The following is a 23,234-nucleotide window of genomic DNA, read 5'->3' on the forward strand; positions in this document are numbered from 1 at the left end:
ATTCCCATTTGCTACTTTATTAAACAGTATTGTTCTTTGGGAATATACTCATCCTCTCACTTTGCATACTTTTAATTTAAAACTATTTAAGAGAACTGAAGTACCACTTACTGTATATATTTTTTCTAAAAACCAAATAAAACTACCTGTGAAAATGAACAAATGGATCACTTGCTTATTTTAAGCTGAAGCCATTTTAATGTTCTAACCAACTGTTCCATTTTTTTCTTCCAACAGATATCTCTGAGATTTGATAATGATTTTTTAAATTTCTATTCCCTGTTCTTTGGGATTCTTATGTTAATGTGTTCATTAGAATTACTATATGATTGAAAAATATTTTCAAATGTATATACTTTATATAATCACAAGTTTAGAAATGTCAGACCTGGTTCTGAATTAATAGCATTTGACTCAAAACATTTGATTATTCAATCCTAGGAAAGACTTACAATATTTAAAAACTAAAGTGAGCCCTGAATCTGAATTTTGCTTTTGGATTATTTAAAAAGGGGTAAAATCCTCTTTTGAGACAGCACAAAGAGTTTGTGAAGTAAGTCATCTTGTTGTCCTGACCTCCCAACTCCTCTCCCCAGGATCAACTAGTTACCAGTTTCTTGTATATTCTTCCAAAATATTCTGTGCATATGTTATTACGTATATCACTCCCTATTTCTAAGCAAAAGAGTATACCATAAACCTTCACTGTATCTTCCATTTTCACTGAACCATGTATCTTTGAAACATTTATCTGACCATTTACATTCTTTATGATAGTACCGTAGTATTACATCTATGGACATAGATAAACTCCATATGTATATTTAACCAATGTGGACAGCGAGGAAACAAGAAGGCTGGTGTCAGTGTTACAATCCAGTTTTGTTTAAGCTCCTCGGGAAATCCCACAACAAACTGGCCTCTGGCTGGTGCACTGATGTGTATATATGCACATATACACACATCGTATCACATATATATCCTATCTATGTATATATGAGAATTCATTTAAGTAATCCCTGTATCTTTGGACGTTTTTGAATCTAGAAGGTACATCATTAGGAGTGAGGTAAAAGAGGACATTCTGCTCTTACCATCTTGCAGAAGTTTACTCAACCTTGCTCCCCAATATAGGAGGATGCCTAGTTGCTCACACTCGTGCCAGTAAACTTTTTGACCTTTGCCAAACTAAAGGAAGAAAAGTGAGGTTTCCTTGTAGTTTAAATTTCATTTATTAAGGTTGAATATTTTGTGATCTGTTATGCCATTTATGTTGTCTTTTGCCTGTGTTTCTTATTTAAGAGCTCTAGCATTTAGAAAATTCACTTTGCAATTAGAAATCACAAATCTTTTGTTTGTCTTAATTTTACCTTGTTATTGGCATTTTTGTCAAGCAAAATTTTTATGTGGTTATGTTAATCTTGTAACTTTTCCTTTTTGTGTTTGACAGGTGTTTGATCCATCTGAACTTCATTTTTCTTTTTTTAAATTGTAAAAAATGCACATATAATAGTTATCTTAACCATTTTGAAGTGTGTAGTTAAGTGGTATTAAATACGTTCACATGCTTATGCAACTGTCACTACAATTCATCCCCATAACTCTTTTGATTTTTAAACATGAAACTAGGCCAATTTAATAATAACTCCCTATTCTCTCCTTGGTTCGTGACAACTACCATTATACTTTTCTGCCTTTGTGATTTAAGTATCTCGTGTAAATGGAATCCTACAGAATTTGTCTTTTTGTGATTGGCTTATTTCACTTAGTATGATGACCTAAAGTTTCATCCATGTTGTAGCGTATTAAATTTCCTTTTTAAGGCTGAATACTGTTCTGTATGTATATGCCACATTTTTTTATCTGTATGTATATGCCACATCAGTGGACACTTTGGGTTGCTCCCATGTTTTAGCTATTGTGATTAATGCTGCTATGAACGTGTGTGTGCAGGTATCTCTGTGAGATCCTGCTTTCAATTCTTTTGGGTCTGTAACTGGAAGTGGAATTGCTGTTTTTTAATGTTTTGAGGAGACTTCATACTGTTTTCCACAGTGGCTGCACCAGATTTTCCCACCACAGTGCACCAGGATTCCAGGTTCTCCATGTCCTCGCCAAAATGTGCTTTCTGGTTTTGTGATAGTAGCCATCCTGATGGGTGTGAGGTGGTACCTTGTAGTTTTGATTTGCACTTCTCTAAGGATTAGCGATACAACTTTTGATGCACTTGGCCATTTGGAGATTTTCTTTGGATAAGTGTTCAAATCCTTGGCCCACTTTTGAAGATGTTTTTTCTCTTCTATATATATATATATATATATATATATATATATATATATATAAAACAGATCATATGATTTGGAAATATTTTCTCCCATTCTTGGGTTCCCTTTTTACTCTGATAGTGTCTTTTTTTTTTTAAGTTTATTACTATTTTTTTAGTAATCTCTACAACGAACGTGGGGTTTGAACTCACGACCTTGAGATCAAGAGTCACATGCTGTTCCCCCTAAGCTAGCTAGGTGTCCATTGTCTTTTGATGCATAACATTTAAAAATTTTCATGAAGTTCAGTTTGTTTGTTTTTCCCCTTTTTTACCTATACCTCTGGTGTCATACCAAGAGATCACTGCCGAACCTAATGTTAAGAAGCTTTTGCAATATGGTGTTATTGAAGGGTCCGACATCATTCTTTAGCATGTGGATATCTAGTTTTCTAGCACCATTTGCTGAGTAGATTGTCCTTTCCCCATTGAACGGTCTTGGAACCTTGTCAAAAATCACTTGACTATATATGTGAGGGTTTGTTTCTGGGCTCTCTGTATTCCATTGGTCTATGTGTCTCTCTATGCTAGTACCACACTCTTGATTACTATAGCTTTGTAGTAAGTGTTGAAATCAGGAAGTATGAGTCCTCCAGTTTTTTTCTTTTTTCTTTTTTTTTTTTTTTTAGATTGTTTTGGCTATTCAGTATCCCTTGAGATTCCATATGAATTTTAGGATAGTTTGTTTTTTTTTTTAATGTTTATTTTGGAGTGCAAGTGAGGGAGGGGTAGAGAAAAGAGGGTTTGGGAGATCTGAAGCAGACTAGTTGTTGACAGCAGTAAGCTCAATGCTGTTTAATTTTTTTTAATTTTTTTTTTTTAACGTTTATTCATTTTAGAGACAGAGACAGAGCATGAATGGGGGAAGGTCAGAGAGAGGGAGACAGAATCTGAAAGAGGCTCCAGGCTCTGAGCTGTCAGCACAGAGCCCAATGCGGGGCTCGAACTCACAGACCGCGATATCATGACCTGAGCCGAAGTCAGTCGCCCAACCGACTGAGCCACCGAGGCGCCCCTAATTTTTTAAAAATTTAGTCTTATTTTAAGTTTATTTATCCATTTTAAAAAAGAGGGAGAGTAAGAATCCCAAGAATGTTCTGCACTCACAGCACAGAGCCCAACGCAGGGCTCAAACCCATGCACTGTAACACCATTACTTGAGCTGAAACCAAGAATCAGACACTTAACCAGTTGAGCCACCCCAGTGCCCCACCTTGATGCCATTTTAAATGGAATTGGTTTTTAATTTCCTTTCTGGATTGTTCATTGTTAGTGTATAGAAATGCAACTAATTTTTGTGTGTTGACTTTGTATCTGGCTACTTTGCTGAATTCATTTATTCAGACAGTGTTTTTGTGGAATCTTCAGAGTTTTTTACATATAAGATCTTTTACATAAGATTTTTACATATCATCTGCAAAAAGCTAATTTAACTTCTTCCTTTCCAATCCGAGTGACTTCTCTGTTTTTCTTGCCTAATTGCTTTGGCTGGAACTTTCAGTACTGTTAAATTAGAAGTGGTTAAAGCAGGCATACTTGCCTAGTTCCTGATCTTTGAGTAAATGCTTTCAGTTTTTCAATATTGAGTATGAGGTTCACTGTGGCTTTTTCTTTTAATTTTTTAATGTTTATTTTTAAAAATTTTAAATGTTTATTATTTTGAGAGACAGCGAACAGGGGAGGGGCAGAAAGGACAGAACAGGAGCGGGACACACAGAATCCGAAGCAGGCTCCAGACTCTGAGCTGTCAGTACAGAGCCTCATGCAGAGCTTGAATCCGTGAACCGTGAGATCATGACCTGAGATGAAGTCAGACACTTAACCCACTGAGCCACCCAAGTACCCACTGTGGGTTTTTCATATATGGCTTTTATTATATTGTAGTTATCTTTCTAGTTTTTAAGTGTTTGGTTTTTTTATTTTTAATCATGAAAAGGTGTATTTTGCCATATGCTTTCTCTGAATCATTTGAGATGATCGTGAGTTTTTTCTTCCATCATTCTGTTAATGTAGCATATTGTGTTGATCAGTTTTTATATGTTGATCTTTCCTTGCATTCCAGGAATAAACCCCAGTTGATCAGGATGTATAATCCTTTTAATGTGCTCTTGAATTCTGTTTCCTGGTATTTTGTTCACCAGTGAAGCCACCAGGCTCTTCCTTGTTGGGAGAGTTTTTTTTTTCATTACTGATTCAATGCATTACTATTTATAGGTCTATTCAGATTTTCTTTGTGATTGAGTCTTGGTAGGTTTTGTGTTTCTAGGAATTTGTCTCTTTCATCTAGGTTGTCTAATTTGTTGGCATACAATTGTTCATAGTTCTCTCTCAGCAATGTCTATAGTGGTTTGAAGTTATTTTAAAATTTTTATTTAAAAAAAATTGAGTAATCTCTACACGCAATGTGGGTCTTGAACCCACATCCCCAAGATCAAAAGTTGCATACTCCATCAACTGAGCCAACCAGGTCCCCCAATATAGTGGTGTAAACATATTGATTGGACAATTCTATATATTACTCAATGCCTGTAACCATATGATTCTCTTAAAGTCCTTTTTATTTTTTTGAGAGAGGGTGCAAGTGAGTGAGGGGCAGAGAGAGAGAGAGAGAGAGAGAGAGAGAGAGAGAATCCCACAAGGGGCAGAGAGAGGGAAGGAGAGAAGAGACAGAAGCGGGGTTTACCCGAAGCAGGGCTTGTGCTCACCTGATGTGAGACTCAAGATCACCCAGCGTGAGACTCAAACTCAGGAACCATGAGATCATGACCTTAGCCAAAGTCAGATGCTTAAGGACTGAGTCACCCAGGCACCCTAGTCCTTTTTATTTCTGTAGAATCTCCACTTTCATTTCTGATTTTAATAATTTGAGTCTTCTCCCTCTTTTTTAGTCTATCTAGCTAAAGGTTTTTCAGTTTTTTGATCTTCTCAAAGAACAACTTTTGGTTTCATTGACTTTTCTCTATTGTTTTTATATTCTCTATTTCATTGATCTCTCAATCTTTATCATTCCATTCCAACCCATTCACTTTGGGTTTAGTACCTTTTATAGTTTCTTTAGTTGTAAAATTAGGTTGTAGATTTAGTATTTTTCTTGTTTTTTTTTTTAAAGACTTTTTTAGAAAGTTTATTTTGAGAGAGAGTGAGCAGGACAGGGACAAAGGGGAGAGAGAATCCCAAGCAGGCCCCACACTGTCAGTGCAGAGCCTGATTCAGGGCTCACACTCACCCCAAGATCATGACCTGAGCTTAAGTCAGATGCTTAACAGATGAAGCCACCCAGGTGCCCTGAGACTTTATTTTTTATTTTTTAAATATTTATTTTTCAGAAAGCATGAGCAGGGCATGGGGGGAGCAGACAGAGAGGGAGACCCAGAATCCAAAGCAGGCTCCAGGCTCTGAGCTGTCAGCACAGACCCCAATGCAGGGCTCAAGCCCATGAACTGTGACAACATGACCTGAGACAAAGACGCTTAACCAGCTGAACCACCCAGGGACCCCAAGACTTTATTTTTTTCAAGTAATCTCTCACCCAGTTTGGGACTCAAACCTACAACCCCAAGATGAAGAGTTGCATGCTCCACCAACTGAACCAGCCAGATGCCCTTTTTCTTGTTGTTGTTTTGTTTGTGTTTTAGAGAGAGTGCGTGCGCACACACAAGCAAGGGTAGAGATGGAGGAGAGGGAGAATCTCAAGCAGACTCCTTGCCCACTGCAGAGCCCAATGTAGGGCTTGACCCCACAACTGCGAGATCATGATCTGAACTGGGAAGAGTTGGATGCTCAACTAACTAGGCACCCAGGAACCCCACCTTGTTTTTTAATGTGAGCATTTATAGCCCTAAATTTCCCCCTTAGTACCACTTTTGCTGTGTTCCATAAGTTTTGGCATGTTGTGCTTTCATTTTCATTCATCTCTTAAGTATTTTCTAATTTCCCTTTGACCTCTCTGATTGATTGGTGGTTTAAAAGTATGTTGTTTAATTTTCTCAATTTTGTGACTTTTCCAATTTTTTGTTACTGATTTTTAAATTCATCGTGTTGTAATCAAGGAAGATACTTTGTATGATATCTTTTAAAATCTGTTGAAACTAATTTGTGGCTTATGGTCTCTCCTTGAAAATGCCCCATCGGCATTTGAGAAGAATGTGTATTCTGTTGTGTAGAGTGTTGCTTATACATCTGCTAGATTTGCTTACTGTGTTGAATCCTATATTTCCTTAGTTATCTTCTGTCTGGTTGTCCTGTCCATTATTGTGGTTGGGGTATTAAAGTCTCCCAATTTCCCTGGAATATCGGGGTTTTTTTTTTTGTTTTTTTTTTTTTTTTTTTTTTTTGATCCTTTTAATTTCAACCTGTTTGTGTCTTTGGAACTCAAGTGAGTCTCTTGTAGACAGCATCTGGTTGAATCGTGTGTGCGGTTTAATTGATGTATAATTAACATACAGTGTTATTAGTTTCAGATGTACAATATGATGATTCAACAATTCTATAACTTTGTGCTCAAGATAAGTGTATTTTTAGTCCCCTTTATCTATTTCACCCATCCTCTCCCCACACTCTGCTCTGGCAACCATTAATTTGTTGTCTGTATTTGAGTCTGATTTGTTTGTTTCTTTGTTCATTTGTTTCTTAAATTCTGTATATGAGTGGAATCATGATATTTGTCTTTCTCTGGTTTATTTCACTTAGTATAATACCCTCTAGGTCCATCCATGTTGGATCATGTTTTATTTATTCTGCTGATCTCTGCCTTTTGAATGGAGTTAAATCCATTTACATTTAAAGTAATTTTGAAAAGGAGGAAATTTATTGTGCTGTTTTCTACATGCCTTACAGCTTTTTTGTCCTTAATTTCCTGCATTCCTGTCTTCTTTTGTGTTTAGTTTATTTTTTTATTGTAATAAGATGTTTAAATTCCTTTCTCATTTCCTTTTGTGTATATTCTACAGCTGTTTTCTTCATGGTTAGCTTGGGGATTACATTTGACATCCTAAAGTTATAACACTAATTTGAATTTATACCAGCTTAACTTCAATAACAAAAAAACCCAAAAAAATCCCTCTGTGTCTTTACAGCCCCACCCCCATCCCTTTTGGTTATTGATGTCACAAAGCTGCCTCTTTATTGTGTACCCAAAAACATAAACTACTGTGTTTTTTTTTTTAAATGCATTAAGCTTTCAAGTTACATAGAAGACAAAATTTGGAGTTATAAATCAAAATTACAGTAATACTACCTTTACACAAATAGTTTTTCTTTAAATGTATTAGTCTTTCTCTCTCTCTTTTTTATTAAGCTCTATGCCCAGTGTAGGGCCTGAACTCACAACGCCAAGATCAAGAGTCACATGCTTTACTGGCAGAGCCAGCCAGGCATCCCAAATGTATTAGTCTCTTGAATCATGTAGAAAACAAAAAGTACTATTAGAAAACACTGTTATAGTTATACTGGCTTTTATAGTTGTCCATATATTTACTTACTTTTATTGAAATCTTTGTTTCTCAGTATGGCTTCAAGCTATTGTCTATTCTCTTCATGTTTCACCTTGCAGGACATGTCTAGTGATCGTGAACTGTCAGCTTTTGTTACCTAGGAACATTGTAACTTCTTCACTTTTGAAAGACAGTGTTGCTGGATATAAGGTTCTCGGTTGACCGTTGTTGCTGTTGTTGAAGCACTTTGAATATATTGGCTCACTGTTTTCTGGCCTCCAAAGTTCTAATGAGAAGTCTTTTGATTATCTTATTGAGGAACCCTCCTCACCCCCTGTATGTGATAATTTGCTTTTCTGAGGCTTTCAGGATTCTCTTTGGCTTCTGAAAACTTGATTATAATGTGTTTCAGTGGGTCTGAGTTTTTCTTACTTGGAGTTTATTGAGCTTCTTGAATGTTTATCTACATGCCTTTTATCAAGTTTGACAAGCTTTCAGCCATTATTTCTTCATATATTCTCCACTTCTTTCTCTCTCCTGGGACTCCCACAATGTGTATATTGGTCTTTTTAATGGTGTCACACAGGTCCCTTAGATTCTGCTCACTTTTCTTCAGTTTTTCTTTCTTTCTGTTCCTCAGACTGGATAATTTCCATCATCTTCAAGTTTGCTGATTCTTTCTTCCGCCTGCTCAAATCTGCCTTTGAATCCCTCTCATGAAATTTTCATTTCCATTACTGTGTTTTTCTGTGCAATTCTGTGCCCAAGTTTTTTTTTTTTTTTTCTTTAGGTCTCTTTTTATTATTTCCATTTTGTTCACACATTTTCTTTACTTTCTCTACATCCTGTAGTTCTTTTGAATGTCTTTAAAACACAGTTGTCTTAAAGTCTTTGTCTACTGCACCTGCCACTGGGTCTTTCAGGGACAATTTATGTTGATTTATTTTTTCCTTCGCCCTGTATTTTCCTGGTTTTGTATGCCTTGTGGTTTTTTGAACACTGGACACTTGAGTCTAATAATAACTCTGGGAATCAGATTCTCCCCTCTTTCCCAGGGTTTGTTGGTTTTCTTGGTTATTGTGTCTGTTCCTTAGACTGTTGCAGGCTGTGTCTGCTGAGGATCGGCCTGAGGTGTAAACTTCAGGGCTTCTCAGGTCTCTCGTGAGCCTTTCCCTGGGTATGCATGGTCACTTTCTAATTTTCTCTATGTAAACAATCATTTTTTTGAATATCCTAGTTTTTAATGTCTGGCTCACAAAGGGGAAAAAGTGAAGAATGAGGGGGACAGGGAGCATTCCGGCCCTTTAAAAATCCCCTGGCAGTCACTTCACCCCCAGCTGTAGAGGCTTGCAACCGTGAGGGGAGGTACAACAGCAGCTGCCCACCTCTGGTAGAAGCGGCAATCAGATCACAGATTCCTGGCATTTGAACAGGATCTTTTTGCTCACCAGGTTCCTACAAGCTGCTGCGAGCTTCTCCATGAATGTGGCTCGTGGTGGAGTAGCAACTACTATTACTACTAGCTACTACTAGTAGCAGCAGCTACTGTGCTAAGAGCCAAAACTGGCCAAAATTGTGTGCCATTGACAGTTCTTATTCTCCCTGGAAGTTGCAAGCCTTTAGACTCTGGGATTCTAAAATACATCAGGGGCACCTAGGTGCCTCAGTTGGCTGAGTGTCTGACTCTTGGTTTTGGCTCAGGTCATGACCTCAGTTTCATGGGATCAAGCCCCACATTGGGCTCTGTGCTGATGGCGTGGAGCCTGCTTGGGATTCTCCCTCTCCCTCTCTCTCTGCCCCTCCCCTGCTAATGCTGTCTCAGTCTCTCTCAAAAATAAATACATAAACTTCTAAAAAATAGCTACATCACATCACCATCTTTCCAGAATCTTCCTAAACTTCATCTATTCCCCATCACTTAAAATCACCTGGATCAGTACTAAATCTCTACATGCGTTGGAACCTATTTCTGTTGTAGGATCTGGTTCTTGTGCACCTGTGGCGGTTTTTAATTACTATCTAGCTTGATACTTTCCTGACTGGTAAGGGAGTATTGCCCTCATTGCTCCCTCAGAATTTCGCTGGTTTCTTTTTGTTGTTCTTGCATGATTTTTGCAACAAGAACTTTATTATTATTTTTTTTTTTAATTTTTTTTTTTAATTTTTTTTTTCAACGTTTATTTATTTTTGGGACAGAGAGAGACAGAGCATGAACGGGCGAGGGGCAGAGAGAGAGGGAGACACAGAATCGGAAACAGGCTCCAGGCTCTGAGCCATCAGCCCAGAGCCCGACGCGGGGCTCGAACTCACGGAGCTCGAACTCACGGACCGCGAGATCGTGACCTGGCTGAAGTCGGACGCTCAACCGACTGCGCCACCCAGGCGCCCCTGCAACAAGAACTTTAAAGTTGGCTCGTCTGGTTCTTGGGGATAAATGGTTATTGAAATTAGGCTGAAAAATTACTTAAATTAAGTACAGACTGACACAGACTTTGATGCAAAACATGGGTTCATGCTTTCCCATTTATTCCAGTGGTCTTTGTTTCTCCGTTTTCATATTTTTACAGTTTAGGTCTTACAGATTTCAGAAGTTTCACCTCCTGAATGTAAGATCTTCTGTTACATTTTCTGACTATAGTTGCATATAGGAAATCTATTGATTCCAGCTATTTTGTTGAATGCTTATTGAGAGCAGCTTTTAGTTGATTCTGTTGACGTGTTGGAACAAAATGTCTTGGCTCCTTTATTTTTGTCTAACTTCTTTGCTAGACAAAGGAAACTAATTTGTGTACTTTTTAATTTCATCTTTGTCTAACTGCTCTAAGAAGTGTACCCAGGATATGAAATAATTATGGTGAGTAAACATACATCTCAATCCTAAGGTGCATGTCCAATGTTTGATTTAGCATGATGTTAACTTTTTACTATTTGAGGCTAATGAGAATCCGTCTACTCTTACTTTAAGAACTTATTATATCTGGAATGAAACAGATCTTGATCCCTGAGAGGAATTGTTCCTCCTTCCCTTTTGGCCTGTTTATAGTATGAGCTGCAGTGTTGATGCCCTGATACCACCCTTGCATGTCTGTGACAGTAGTTATTCCCAGTATCCTCTTTGCAAGGCACCTTAGGGTATTTAAAAAACAATTTTTTTTTAACATTTATTAGAGACAGAGACAGAGCATGAGCATGGGAGGGGCAGAGAGAGGGGGAGACACAGACTCTGACGCAGGCTCCAGGCTCTGAGCCGTTATCACAGAGAGCCCAATGTGGGGCTCGAATTCACAAACTGCAAGATATGACCTGAGCCAAAGTCGGACACTTAATGGACTGAGCCACCGAGGCGCCCTGGGGGTGTGTGTGTATATGTAATATATATGTATGTATGTGTGTGTGTATATATATATATATATATATATACACACATATATGTATATATGTAATCTTGATAGAGGGAAACCGAATTCTAAGTAGGCTCCATGCTATCAGCCCAGAGCCTGACATGGGGCTCAAGCTCTCAAACTGCAAGATCATGACCTGAGCTGACATCGAGTCAGATGCTCAACCAACTAAGCTACCAAGGCACCCCAGGGTAGCTTTTTCTTTCTTTAACATGCCAGTGCAATCTACTACTTAGGATTTGTATTCATAGCATGCTATCTCTGTCAGGTTTTATTTATTTATTTTTTATTTTTGAGAGAGAGCATAAGCAGGCTCCAGGCTGTCAGCACAGAGCCCAACGTGGGGCTCCAATTTACCAACTGTGAGATCATGCCCTGAGCAGAAGTCAGATGTTAAAGCGACTGAGCCACCCAGGTGCCTCTCTTTGTCAAGTTTTAAACCGCTGCTTCCGGATTTGGAGGCTTGTTACATGCTTAAGTTTAATCCTTGTGCTTGTCATAAAGATGTGAGAATAGTTCAACCATGGAAATTCCTGGACCTGTTCTCTAATAATTGGTCTGTCATTTTCTTTCCAACCAGTTTAAAAAAAAATTTTTTTTAATGTTTGACAGAGCGAGAACGAGCACGAGCGGGGGAGGGGCAGAAAGGGAGACACAGAATCCGAAGCAGGCTCCAAGCTGTCAGCACAGAGCCTGACACGGGGCTCGAACTCAGACCGTGAGATCATGACCTGATCGGAGGCTCAACCGACTGAGCCACCCAGACACCACCCCCCCTTTTTTTTAAAATTTTTTAATGTTTATTTTTTACATAGGGACAGAGCATGAGTGGGGGAGGGTCTTTCCAAGCAGTTGTAAGGCTCATGCCATTTTCCTTCATGTTGGTGTATCTTTAATTCTTATAGCGAATTTTTTTGTTTTTAACAATTCTTTCCTAAATTCCTTAAGTTTACTTTCCTATTTGAATTCAGTGTTTAACTCATTTCCCTTTGTCAGTGTGTTTCAGGCTATGACTGCCCACTGAGCCCTGAGACCCTTCTCTGTGGTCATGCTGTCTCTGCTGTGCACCATGAGGAGTCTCTCCTTTGTAAGGTGGTTATACAATAACTGGACATACTCTTGATCAACTCTGGAAATTTTTACTCTTTTCAGGCTCATGTTAGTAGTACCAAGAGCATAATGTCCTGTGAAACTACATTACCAAATGTTTTCCTTTTCGGTGTTGAGCATGCATAGACCATCAACTAAACCTTCAGGTACCAGTGGCTCTTATGCCCAAAACAGATCATGGAAAAAGACTTAGGTGGTAAAATTTCACATCTTGCCCACGCCAGCTTACTCTTACTTTCTTCCTAATCCTCTAGGGCTGTACTATCCAATAAGGTTGACATTAGCGACACATCCCAAGTGAGCACTTAAACTGTGGCTGGTCCAAACTGCAAACGGCGTAAGTATAAGGTACCAGATCTTGAAAACGTGGTATTTTTTTTTTTTTGTACTTTTTATTATCACTTTTTTGATGTTTATTTTTGAGGGACAGAGACACAGAATCCAAAGTGGGCTCTGCTGAGAGCTTGCCTGACACAGCGCTTGAACTCACGAACCGTGAGATCATGATCTGAGCCAAAGTCAGATGCTTACCAACTTAGCTGGCGCCCCTGTACTAACATTTTTAATTATACGTTGCCGTTTTAGCTACATCTTGGGCTAAATAACCCATTTCTACTAGCTTGTCTACTGTCAAAATGTACAAGTTACACCTATGGCTGCATGGTTGTGCCAGGCTGCGCTGCTCAGGTCATCCCCCGCCCTCCACCCCAACGCCCACGGTGGGCTCCCTCCCCTGGCTGTAATCGAGGCCCTGAGAGCACAGACAGCACTGCCTTCCTGTGACCCTTTGAAGACAGTAGCACCACGATGCCAGGTTAGTGTTACATTTATTTTAAAAATACACAAAATATAAACTTTTTACATCAAAGTGTGATAACCTTATACACCGTTCCATACTCACCTGGTTTTGTTTGCATCCTTATGCAAACAGAATAGATGGATTTGATTCTGATTTTTCCTATGGTTCATGTAAACAGTCGAGACTGCTACATTAAGTTGTTTTAAAAGGTAAAGTGGCCACAGAAACCCAACAGTAAAACAATTTGATTTGGTTTGTTTAATGAAATTGGCAGAAGTCTTAGCAGATAATCAAAAACTACACACTGGCTTCTAGACATTTTAAATATTTAAAACCTTGAGGTTTTCTTCATCTTGTAAACATAACTTAGACCTCGTTGGCATTAAGTTTGAAAAGTAAAATATTAAACCATGATTTATATCAGCCTGCCTGTGGTCAGTATACACTCTCTTTATTAGGAGAATGAAACCAAATAATAAGCAAAATACATTGGGGATTTCAAATTCTACTGTAAAGAAGGTCCCGGCCGCCGTCTTCTGGGAGTGATCTAACTGAAGCTGACCCTGCCACTGGCTGAGGGTGACCCCTGCTGGCCACCAGACAGCATGACACCCCAGCCGCGGGACGGTCAGGTCCTCTTGCTCCGTGGCTTCGGAAGCAGGTGAGGCTGCGTCCACCTCCGCTGGCTCCGCCGTCCTTCCTGGGACTTCGACGCACTGGGTGAGTGGTCTGTGACTACTGTCAAGACTGTACCGTCCCTTTAAGGTACCACATGCCACCGTAGCTCACACAGCAGTCCTGTGACGAGAGAGGGGTGTTCAGCAGACGAGGCAGCTACTCCGGCCAGTACGGCTCCTCACGACTCAGTTTATGATTAATGAATAGAACACAAATGGGAGATGATGATGCTGTGGTAACTGCCTGGTCTCTTTAGTGCTTGGGGCTCAGGCCCTCTTCCTCTGGGCGGGGGGGGGGGGGGGCGGGGGGGCCGGGGGAACCACAAAAGAATATGCTCGGCAAGCACAAGATAAAAAAAACTGTCAATAAGCTGACCCAGAACAAAGGTGCTTCATAAACAGCACCATAGACGGCCTTGGATGTTTGAGATACTAAATCAGGATGTAAAGAAACCGTCCTCAGCTTTCTGTGTTCCAATGTTTCTGCCAATATGGTATCTGCACCATAGTCCATTCATAAAAGCATTATAAGTAGTATATTTAAGGACTTGCTTATACTACATAAATTATATATTTCCTTTTAAATTTAAAAATTGATTCTACTGAAAGCCAAATGCTACAGGATTCAAGAGGGGAGTGGAGTCAGGACTCAGGCCCTGTCACCTAAAGGGATGACCCGGCTGGACGAGCCGTGAGCAGCTGCAGAGACCACAGCTGGGGGGGGGGGGGGGGCGGGGGAGGACTTCCACCCCGTCGGCCTCCACCGCAGGCGCTGCTCCCCAGAGCGCGTGTACCTTTAGCACTTTGTCCACCTCCTGTTTACTCAGATCCTCTCCGCACTCTTGAGTCAGCCGCGACTGGATCATGTTCCGGCGGACCCGGTAATTTTTGGAAAAGATTTCAAGCAAAACCTGTCGGTGCTTTAGTAGCAAAAATATGTTATTGTGGGAAACAGTCACCTAAAAGAGAAACCTCCCTGAACAAGAGATCCAGAGCCGTGGGACTGAACTCCACGCTGCAGTCTGTGTGCACCGGGACTTCTCTAGACAGGAATACACCCAACCAAGCCGTCGTCCCGAGACCCCAAGAAGAAGAAAGGACCAGGCAAGCGCCAGCAGAGGATCGGCAGTATAGACGTGGTGTTTCGTGACACGAAACAGAAGTGAAAATGGATTTAGGATGCAGGGAAAGTCACCATCTAAGCTACATGAAGACAGGGCTGGAGACTGTTGCCCATAGAGCTTTGTCTCAATGCACTTATCTTCTCATTGGGTTGAAATTAATTGTGAAATTGTTTTCATTTCCTACCCCTTCAGATGCCGCCTATTCTGGCCAAGAGCACACAGGCTGGCTCAGGAAGAGCCCCTGCAGATGCTCTTGCTCCGGGGCCCCGTCACAGCCCTGGGGCACAGAGGCCCTCCCGTCTGTCCTCGCCTGTCCGGCAGCCCCGCTGAGGCAGAAGAGGGATCTCCCTTCCTCCCCACACCTTAGGAATAGGGCCAACTAGTGTTTTAGCAGTTTATTCTGAAATCCTTAAAGTTAAGCGAGTTCATGACTGAAGGAAAATTTCTGGACGTCAGGGTCCATGCAGCCACTGCTGCTGTTTTAACTCCTATTTTGTTCACTAGACACTTATGACCCTTCCTGCCAGGGTGTGACAGGAGGCAAAATGGACCAGTTTCTCTAACTTAGAAATCCAGCACCTGAGAAACGTGGACTGTCACTGGTTCACCAGACAGGCTGGGTGGCAGAATCCTCTGGAAAGCTTTGTAGAAGTTTAAATATCTAGGACCCTTCCCCGTTCCTCTGGAACTGAACGAAGTCTCGGGGGTTGGTCCTAGGAGTCTATGGAGATTTTTTAGAAGAGGACTTGGATGCAGCCAGTCTAGATGGCAGTAGAGGACCAAGGGTTCCGGTCAAATGACTGGCACGTCCGGCCTAACACTACACGGGGACATGGAGCCAGAATATTTAAACTTGAAAGCGGCTGGAAAACGAGCGTGTGTTACCGCACTCTGGGTCTCCCCGAAGGCCTCACACCCCCTCCCTGCTCTGGGGAGACGGTAGCAGAGGTCACCTCACCTGATCGCTCATGTCTCCAGACTCCCAGAGGGCGAACACCTTCTGCTCATCTGGGGATGCAGCGGTCTGTGGGGGAAACTAACCAAGGCCTAGGCATTAGTAGTTTGTCTTTGCCACGTGGGTCCACCCGCCCCTCACCCCTCCCAGCCCACACAAGCCCCATTCAGGGACGGAGCCGCCCTTGTGAGACTGTGGGTTCCAGTTCCAGCTCCTGCCACTCACTAGGGCGTCAGTGGGAGGGAGCGGGACAGCCCCAGCCTCAAGTCACCGGATGCAGTTGACAAGGTGGGGAAGGGAGTTCTGCTGTGTGTCCTGTTAGCCTGGCATTAGCTCCCCGCTCTGCTCCGACACCCAGTGTCCTCCTACCCTAAATATACATGCGCAGATGGGTCCTGAGAAGCACTCCCACCCCCACAGCCCCTAGGAGGATCTGGGGATTCCCTCTCTCGAGGGCCGTGTCCTTGTGGGTTATGGACCCTGCCCAGCTCCCAAGCACCCGTGCCATTTGGTTCAGCAGGGTCTGAAGGGGGACAAAGAAAAGGGTGGCCAGGCTCAGGGCACCTGGTAGACCAGTTTCCAGCCCTGACAACACAACAGGGGTGGCTACCACCACATAAAGCCCCGGGGGGACCCTGACACGTACAGTCTCATTTGATCACAGGAAACCAGGGAGGTGGGAGCAGGGAGCTGCTCCAGGGCAGAGGTTTACTCACTGTCCACAGTCGAACGTCTAATAGTAGAAACAGGATTAAACTCAAGCCTGTGAGTCGAGTCTCCTCCTGCTCCCTGGACCTGAGCATCCTTGTGTACACATCTGAGGTCTTTTCCTCCTCAGAGGAGACTACGATATACGGTCCCTACATCAGGATCATGGGGAGGGAGATGGATGGGAGCAGCAGAGGGGCCATGGTCTCCCAGAGATCCCAGCCCCATTAAGAGGGAGAAATAGGGCAAGGGTACCTGAGAGCAGCCTACCTCACATCCCTCTCCCATCCACACAGCACCCAAGACGTCCTGGGGCTACCTAGACCCCTTTGCTGGGGGGGCAAGGGTGCTCCAAATAGGGCAGGGCCCCCAAACCCTGGTATCTTCCAGAGGAAACCACACCAAGGAGGCTCCCAGACACGAGGGCCAGATCTCCTGGGATGGCCCGCCAGCATGGGATCTCAGGCCTCTCATCCTAGTTTCTGTTTCTCAAGTACAGAGTTGGGCCTTTGCCTCATCACCCAAGGCTGCAGGTGCTTCTGACCTTGGACTGCAAACGTCAACGATCTCTTAAGAGGCAGCCGCAGCCCCACGTCATGCGGTCTGGCGCCAAGTCTGGGCAGAGCTTAGGAGGAGAGAATAACCAGCACCACGTCCTGAAGCCACAGCTGACACTCCTCACACTCAGCTAAGGGAAATGGTCCACAACACACGCTCTGCTCCTACATTTCGTCCACTCCGGGGCCCCTTCCTATGCAGGGACAGGAAGCCCCGGGGTGGGGGGAGGGGGCTGTCACGCTGCCACCTGCAGGCCTGGCATCAGAAATGCTAACCATGCTGGCCTGGCCAGCTAACCTCTAGCCCAGAAGGCCTGCCAGAACCCACGCACGAGCCAGTACAGCAGAAAAGAGTTCCGCCCTGGGGCACCTGGGTGGTTCAGTCGATCAGGTGCCTGACTATCGATTTTAGCTCAGGTCATGATCTCATGGTTTGTGGGTTCAAGCCCCACATCAGCCTCTGCGCTGACAGTGCGGAGCCCGCCGGGGATTCTCTCTCCCTCTCTCTGTCCCTCCCCCACTCATGTTCTTGTTCTCTCTCTCTCTCTCAAAAAAAAATATTTCAGCCCTGCAGCCACTAAACTGAGGTTCAAATTCCAGCTCTATCACTTCCTGGTATACGAGACAAGCTCATTTCCCTTCTTTAAAACTCAGTTTCTATACCTACAAGTTGCAAAGAAGATCAAAAGATAACAGAAGTGGAGTCAGCTTGGGGCTGGGCCTGCGTGGCTCAGTCGGTTAAGCGTCTGACTCTTGATTTCGGCTCAGGCCACGATCTCACGGTTTGTGGGATGGAGCCCTGCACTGACAGTGCCGAGCCTGCTTGACATTCTCTCACTCTGCCCCCTCCCCAACTCTCTCTCTCAAAAAAAAAAAAAAAAAAAAAAAAAGAGTCATCCTGAAAACACGACAGGAACAAGATGTGCCGGCAGAGTGGGGGCTGGAAACCAGGCCAGGGAACCTGCACGGACAGCCCCCACTCTAGGCCAAGTAGCGGCCTGGCGCCTTCAGACATCTCAGGGGGCCCTCACCCAAGTCCCAGGAGACCAAAGCCAACATCTGCCCACGTCACAGGACGGCGCAGAGCCTAAGAGGCCCAAGGTCACACAAAGCCACCACACGAGAGCCAAAATTCAAAGCAAGGTCAGTGGTCCTCCCGAGTTCCCAGGCAGCCTCCAAGCCGACGCCCCCAAGGCAAGCAGGGCGCAGGCCACTCCAGAGTGACAGGACCGGCCTCCTTTCCGCCACGAGCAGCGCTGCCCGCCCAGGAGCCCGCCTGAGGGCCGGAGGGCAGCCTCGTTCGTACGCCCATCGGGACGGCGCAGGCTCTACTTACAGGCACCAGTATTTGCTTGCAACCGGCGGCCAGCACCGTGTCCTGCAGCATGCGGTCCGAGATGCCGCTGAACAGCGTGTGACCAGGTGGCAGGCTGGCCAAGTGCAGGTTGAAGAGGCGCTTGAGTTCACTCAGCGTGAGCACAAACTGTCTCTGAAAGGTGGCCTCCACGAAGGCCCTCAGTTCCCGGGCCACAGGGGTGCCGGCACAGCCCGGGGGCGGGTGCCCGTTGAAGCTGTCCCCGCCCGCCGCCCGCCCGCCAGGCAGCCCATTGGCCAGCCTACTGTGGAGGCCGCCACCGAGAGAGGTGTCCATGGGCTCCTCATCTTCTGCTTCCTGCTCTTCCTCCTCCTCTCCCTCCTCACTCACGGGCTCCTCCTTGATCCGCACGCCGGGCAGGACCGTGGACGCCCGCACCTGCTCCTTCCTCCGCTGCAGCTCCCGTTCCAGCAGCGCGTGGTTCTGCTGGGCCTTGCTTCTGGCCACCTGGACGCGCTGGTCCCCGGAGACCAGCCCGGCAGGCCCTGCAGGCAGAGGCCAGCGCTGCTCAGGGGGGTGTAGAGACAGGGCAGAGAGGGGCCCTCGGCCTGCGGACACCCCCTGGTCCCCCAGAGGGAGGGGATGGAAACAGTGCAGACCAGCCTCTCATTCCCACCTCACCCAGCGGGGACTGAGCTACCCCGGCAGAGAGGAAAGAAAGAGAAGTGGGGAGAGTCAGAATCGCACGTTGGGAGACCCCAACCAGGACGGGTTCCCGGTCCCTGCCAGCTCCTCCTGTCCCCCCACCACTTCCTGCCGACCCAAGAGGGCCCAGAACCTAGGAGGGCCTCAGAGCGCACAGGCCCTCAGTCCCCGAGGCCAAGCATTTAACGGGGGACAAGCCTTAAGCTGAGGTCTGTGGGGAAGGGAGACGAAAGCACAGAAAGGCCAACCGATGGGGAGAGCCACACACCCCTCTCTGGGCCCGACGAGCCCCAGCAGAGCAGCCCGCCTGGAGCCAGGGGCGGGTTAGGGGCCTGCCCAGTCTGAAGCCCCCCCGCACACCTGATTGTCCATCTGGCTTCTTTGGCAAGGTTTCCTTCACGAGATTATAGACTTTTTCTAATCTGAAAAGAAGAATAAACTTTAAGCCACGTTCCGGGTCATCTGCCTCACTATGGCAACGTTCCCTGTTGAGGCCAGGGACATCCTGGTGACCGAGGATGCCGTGCGCACAGAGCCCGGCCGCCCCTCCCCACCGCGCACGGCCCTGTGGTGGGCGGCGGTGGCCCAGCCTTCTCTTCTGCGGCCAGTCTCCAGCCCGCTGCCTCGGGCCATGCAAACCCCGGCTCTCCACACGCAGCCCTCCTTCCTGACCCCTAAGAACACACCTGCCAGCTCTGATCGGCAGGGGTGGCTGTACCAGGCCTGTACGGGGGGGGGGGGGGGGGCCGGGTCTGGATCAATCTGCCACATCCACCAGCGTGCAGGACGGGGTGCACACAGCCCCAGTATGCTCTCACCAGCCCACACCCGGCCTAGGGGACGAAGTGGCTGTGGACGGCTCAGTAAGCCCTTACTTGGCTTGGATACCCGACCACAGCATATGCTGCCGCTGGACCACATCTGGATGTTTCTTGATGAACTCTCCGTCGTAAGGCAGTATGAACTCCCAGCCTTTGTTGATCCTCACTACGGCCATGTGCTCCAGAAAGTCCTTCACATCCTCCGTGCAGAGCTGAGGGAGGGGAAGAAGTGAGGCCCGCAGGCCCGAAAGCCCGCCCCGGCCCCCGTTCCCTGCAGGGCCCAGGCTTCTGAGGGGGAACGCCACTTACTTTAGTCACTGCTGCCACCTCTTTCCGTACCACCCACCGGCTCTGTGTGAACTTCCACATCTGAGGGAGAAAAAGCAGCATGTTTCCAGGGGGCAAACAAAGATAGATCGCTCCTAAGACTGTGCCCCAAACCCATGCAGTTGTCCTGGGGGCCAGAGGGCAGGGAAGACAGTCGCCGACAAGAACTCAGACTTGACCAGACCTTCTCCCAGGCGCCGTCTGACAGCATCTGCACGGGAGAGAAAGGCTGACAGGCAGGGGCGGCTGAGGGCTTTGTGAACAAGCCTGGGAGTGGATCACCCCTGTGCTTCGACCCCGAGACCAAACTAAACTGCACAGGCACCCAGACACTAACAGTCCAAAGGAACTGGGACATCCGACCAGGGAAAGGAAAACACAGGCACTCTCTCCAGAGAGAGCAGCCTAAGGGCTGCCCGCGTGAGCAGGCCTGTGCGAGAGCACATCACGGTCCCCGTGCACAAGCTAAGGAGACCAATTTCCCTGAACTCAAAGCACAAAGCTGAGGCCAAAGGAGGCAGTGCTGATCCCAACGGCCCGGGTTCAAGCCCTCAGGGAGGCTGTGGCAGGGATTTAAGTTCTGGATAAGGGCAGGGGTGGGACAGGGCAATGGAATAGAGGAACGAGCCAGCAAAAACCCACAGCAATAGTGCAGGGAACGCGTGTGAGAGAAGCAGATGTGCCCAGGACCGTGGAGAACGGGATGGTCAGCCCCACCCAACGCTGGTGCCCTTCAGGCATTTGGGCCCAGTGGTCCCAGACTGTCCAATTATTCTTAAACTAGAAATCCGGTTTGTACGGTGATTCTGAATTGTAAAAATCAATTTAAGTCAACAACAACAACAACAAAAAAGACTGCAGACAGCTCAGGCCAAATGAAACCTGTTTCTTAGCCAGAGTCCACCTATGGGCCTCTACTTTATAATCCCCAGGCCAAAGGAACTCAGATTTCTTATGAAGCCCCAGACTCCAGGATTCTGAGTTGAAGGAGAAAGAAATAGGGTCCAGAGCCACACCTGCCCTTTTCCCACCACCGGGGCCAAGGTCCTGGAAGCCCTGCATGGCCGCGGGGGGGGGGCCCACCCCGCCTGCCCCGTGATCCCTACCCGACCGACCAGAGGCCAGAGAGCCTAAGCACTTACGACAAAGTCTCGGCCCCTGCAGAGCACCTCGGCAGGCACGCCGCTGTGAGGGCTGGAGGAGTCCTTGGGGTACAGGATGTCGCTGCCAACGAGAGCAGGAGCCACAGGTCAGTCCCATCCCTCAGCCCCTCTACCTGCCACAGCGCCAGCCCCCAGCTCCAAGCACTCTTTCCAACACGGGCTCGGACGGCTTCCCAGGGCCTCCCTTTTACCCTCGGAGCCTGGCTCTGTGAACACGTATGTAGAAAAGAAGCACCCCTGCTACGCACACCCCCTTAAGAGTTCTTCCTCACTGCCCTTCTCGACCTTCCGTGCACACACTGGCCCAGCCCCGAGGCCCACCGCAGTCAGGGGCTCAGAAAGAGGCCAGCCCAGGACTCGGGGAGACAGCGAGTCCTCCACATGCGGCAGGCGTGAGGCCAAGAGACTGGCTGTGAAACAGCACACGAGGCCTTTACCACCTGCCGGAAGGGGCGGGGTGGGCAGTGTGAGCAGGGGTGAGAGGGGTCAGGGGCTGGGACCTGGCTGGGCCCTGAGGCACGAGTGGGGCTAAAGCCTTTGGAGAGAAGAGCAGGGGACCAGCAGTCAAGCTCAGAGAACTTCGAGAACTTCAGGGCCCAGGGCGAAAGAGCAGGGTCATGAGGCTCACAAGCATAACTTGACCAAGTTCAGCCACAGACCCCATCACACCCCAGTGGGGTGTCACACACACCTCCCCAGGCCGCCCTGTGCCTACGGTGCCTCTGCCGGGAGGCCCCTCTCCTCCCCTCCTCCCTCCACCTGGTAACCAACTAATACCCACCCCTCCATCGAGATCGAGCTCTGTGTCTCCTCTCTACCCAGAATAACTAAGAGAACAGGGACCTGGCTTGTGTTGATCACCTCTGCCACACAGAGTACAGGGTACTGAATGAGCGGAAGAACATGGTCCATGCCCTGGATCTCTGCACTCGCTGTGCTCAACTGTAATGGAGCCCACCTCCGCACCACAGATCTCCCGAGGACAGAGACAGTGTGAGGAAGAGAGTGGAGCAGAGGGCACGGCCATATTTACCGAACGATTTATGAATTTTGCATCATTTCCTCGCAAGAACACAAAAGGACAGGGCAAAGAAGGAGCATCGCCCACAGGCCGTGGTGTGGCGGCGTGGGCTTGCAGCAGGACCCGAGGCACCGGGGCAGACAGAACACATGGCCCAGCGGGCCCTACCTTCAAGTCACAGGTTCACGCCTCAGGCTGAAAGGGCAGAAACATCAGGGCCACGGGCGGTGCTGGGCAGAGAGCTCAAACCCCAGCTCTGTGGCTGCCTTGCTGCCAGACGTTTGGCAAGTCTCTGCCTCTCCAGGTCAGCGCCCTCTCATTCATTCATGCTGTAAATACACCTGGCTGTCCCATTTAATGAGCGACGTGCCATCCGAAGGCCTTCTATAACCAAACACTTGTGCAGCACAAGACAATGGCCACGATGTACGGACAGAGACCGGGCATCTGTTTCCCGGGGCAAGGGCGCCACCATGTGGCATTAACATGAATACCTTTACCATTCACTTGGCCGACTGAAACGATGGGAGCTGCTGCAATGGAGGACTTAAAAATTGGAACAATTCACATTTTGATAGATTGTTCGCCTTATACTACACTTCCTAAAAAACGAGCCTGTATGAATTAATTTTATATTACACTATTTAACATTAATTCAGGGAGCCACACTTGGCAAGGGTCTAAGATGTGCCAGGCATTGTACCGAGTACCAAGGACATGAGGGAGAGTCCCTATCCCCTTGAAACGGACAGTCTGGTGGAGGAATCACAGAAGAGAAACTACTGACAGGCATCAA

At 46.3% G+C, this 23,234-nt stretch overlaps 1 protein-coding gene across 9 annotated transcripts in view; it reads right to left on the bottom strand.

Annotated features, from left to right (window-relative positions):
• Nucleotides 1–13,076: 13,076 nt before the first annotated feature.
• Nucleotides 13,077–23,234, bottom strand: part of POLR3E (RNA polymerase III subunit E) — a 34,339-nt gene continuing 24,181 nt past the window's right edge. For 4 of the 9 annotated variants that reach the window (XM_040458790.1, XM_040458788.1, XM_040458789.1 and 1 more), the window contains 9 exons: nucleotides 21,397–21,478; nucleotides 20,237–20,296; nucleotides 19,982–20,139; nucleotides 19,467–19,528; nucleotides 18,423–18,946; nucleotides 16,538–16,681; nucleotides 15,825–15,902; nucleotides 14,537–14,662; nucleotides 13,077–13,863 (listed from right to left, as the gene is read on the bottom strand). In XM_040458790.1, coding sequence (XP_040314724.1) covers nucleotides 13,807–13,863; nucleotides 14,537–14,662; nucleotides 15,825–15,902; nucleotides 16,538–16,681; nucleotides 18,423–18,946; nucleotides 19,467–19,528; nucleotides 19,982–20,139; nucleotides 20,237–20,296; nucleotides 21,397–21,478 — 1,291 coding nt within the window. In that variant the 3' untranslated portion in view covers nucleotides 13,077–13,806. The other 5 variants (XM_040458792.1, XM_040458794.1, XM_040458793.1 and 2 more) reach the window with 5 other exon arrangements.

This window comes from Herpailurus yagouaroundi, unplaced genomic scaffold (assembly GCF_014898765.1).
Source record: "Herpailurus yagouaroundi ecotype Mexico unplaced genomic scaffold, PumYag 222, whole genome shotgun sequence".
Classification (NCBI taxonomy): Eukaryota; Metazoa; Chordata; class Mammalia; order Carnivora; family Felidae; genus Herpailurus; species Herpailurus yagouaroundi.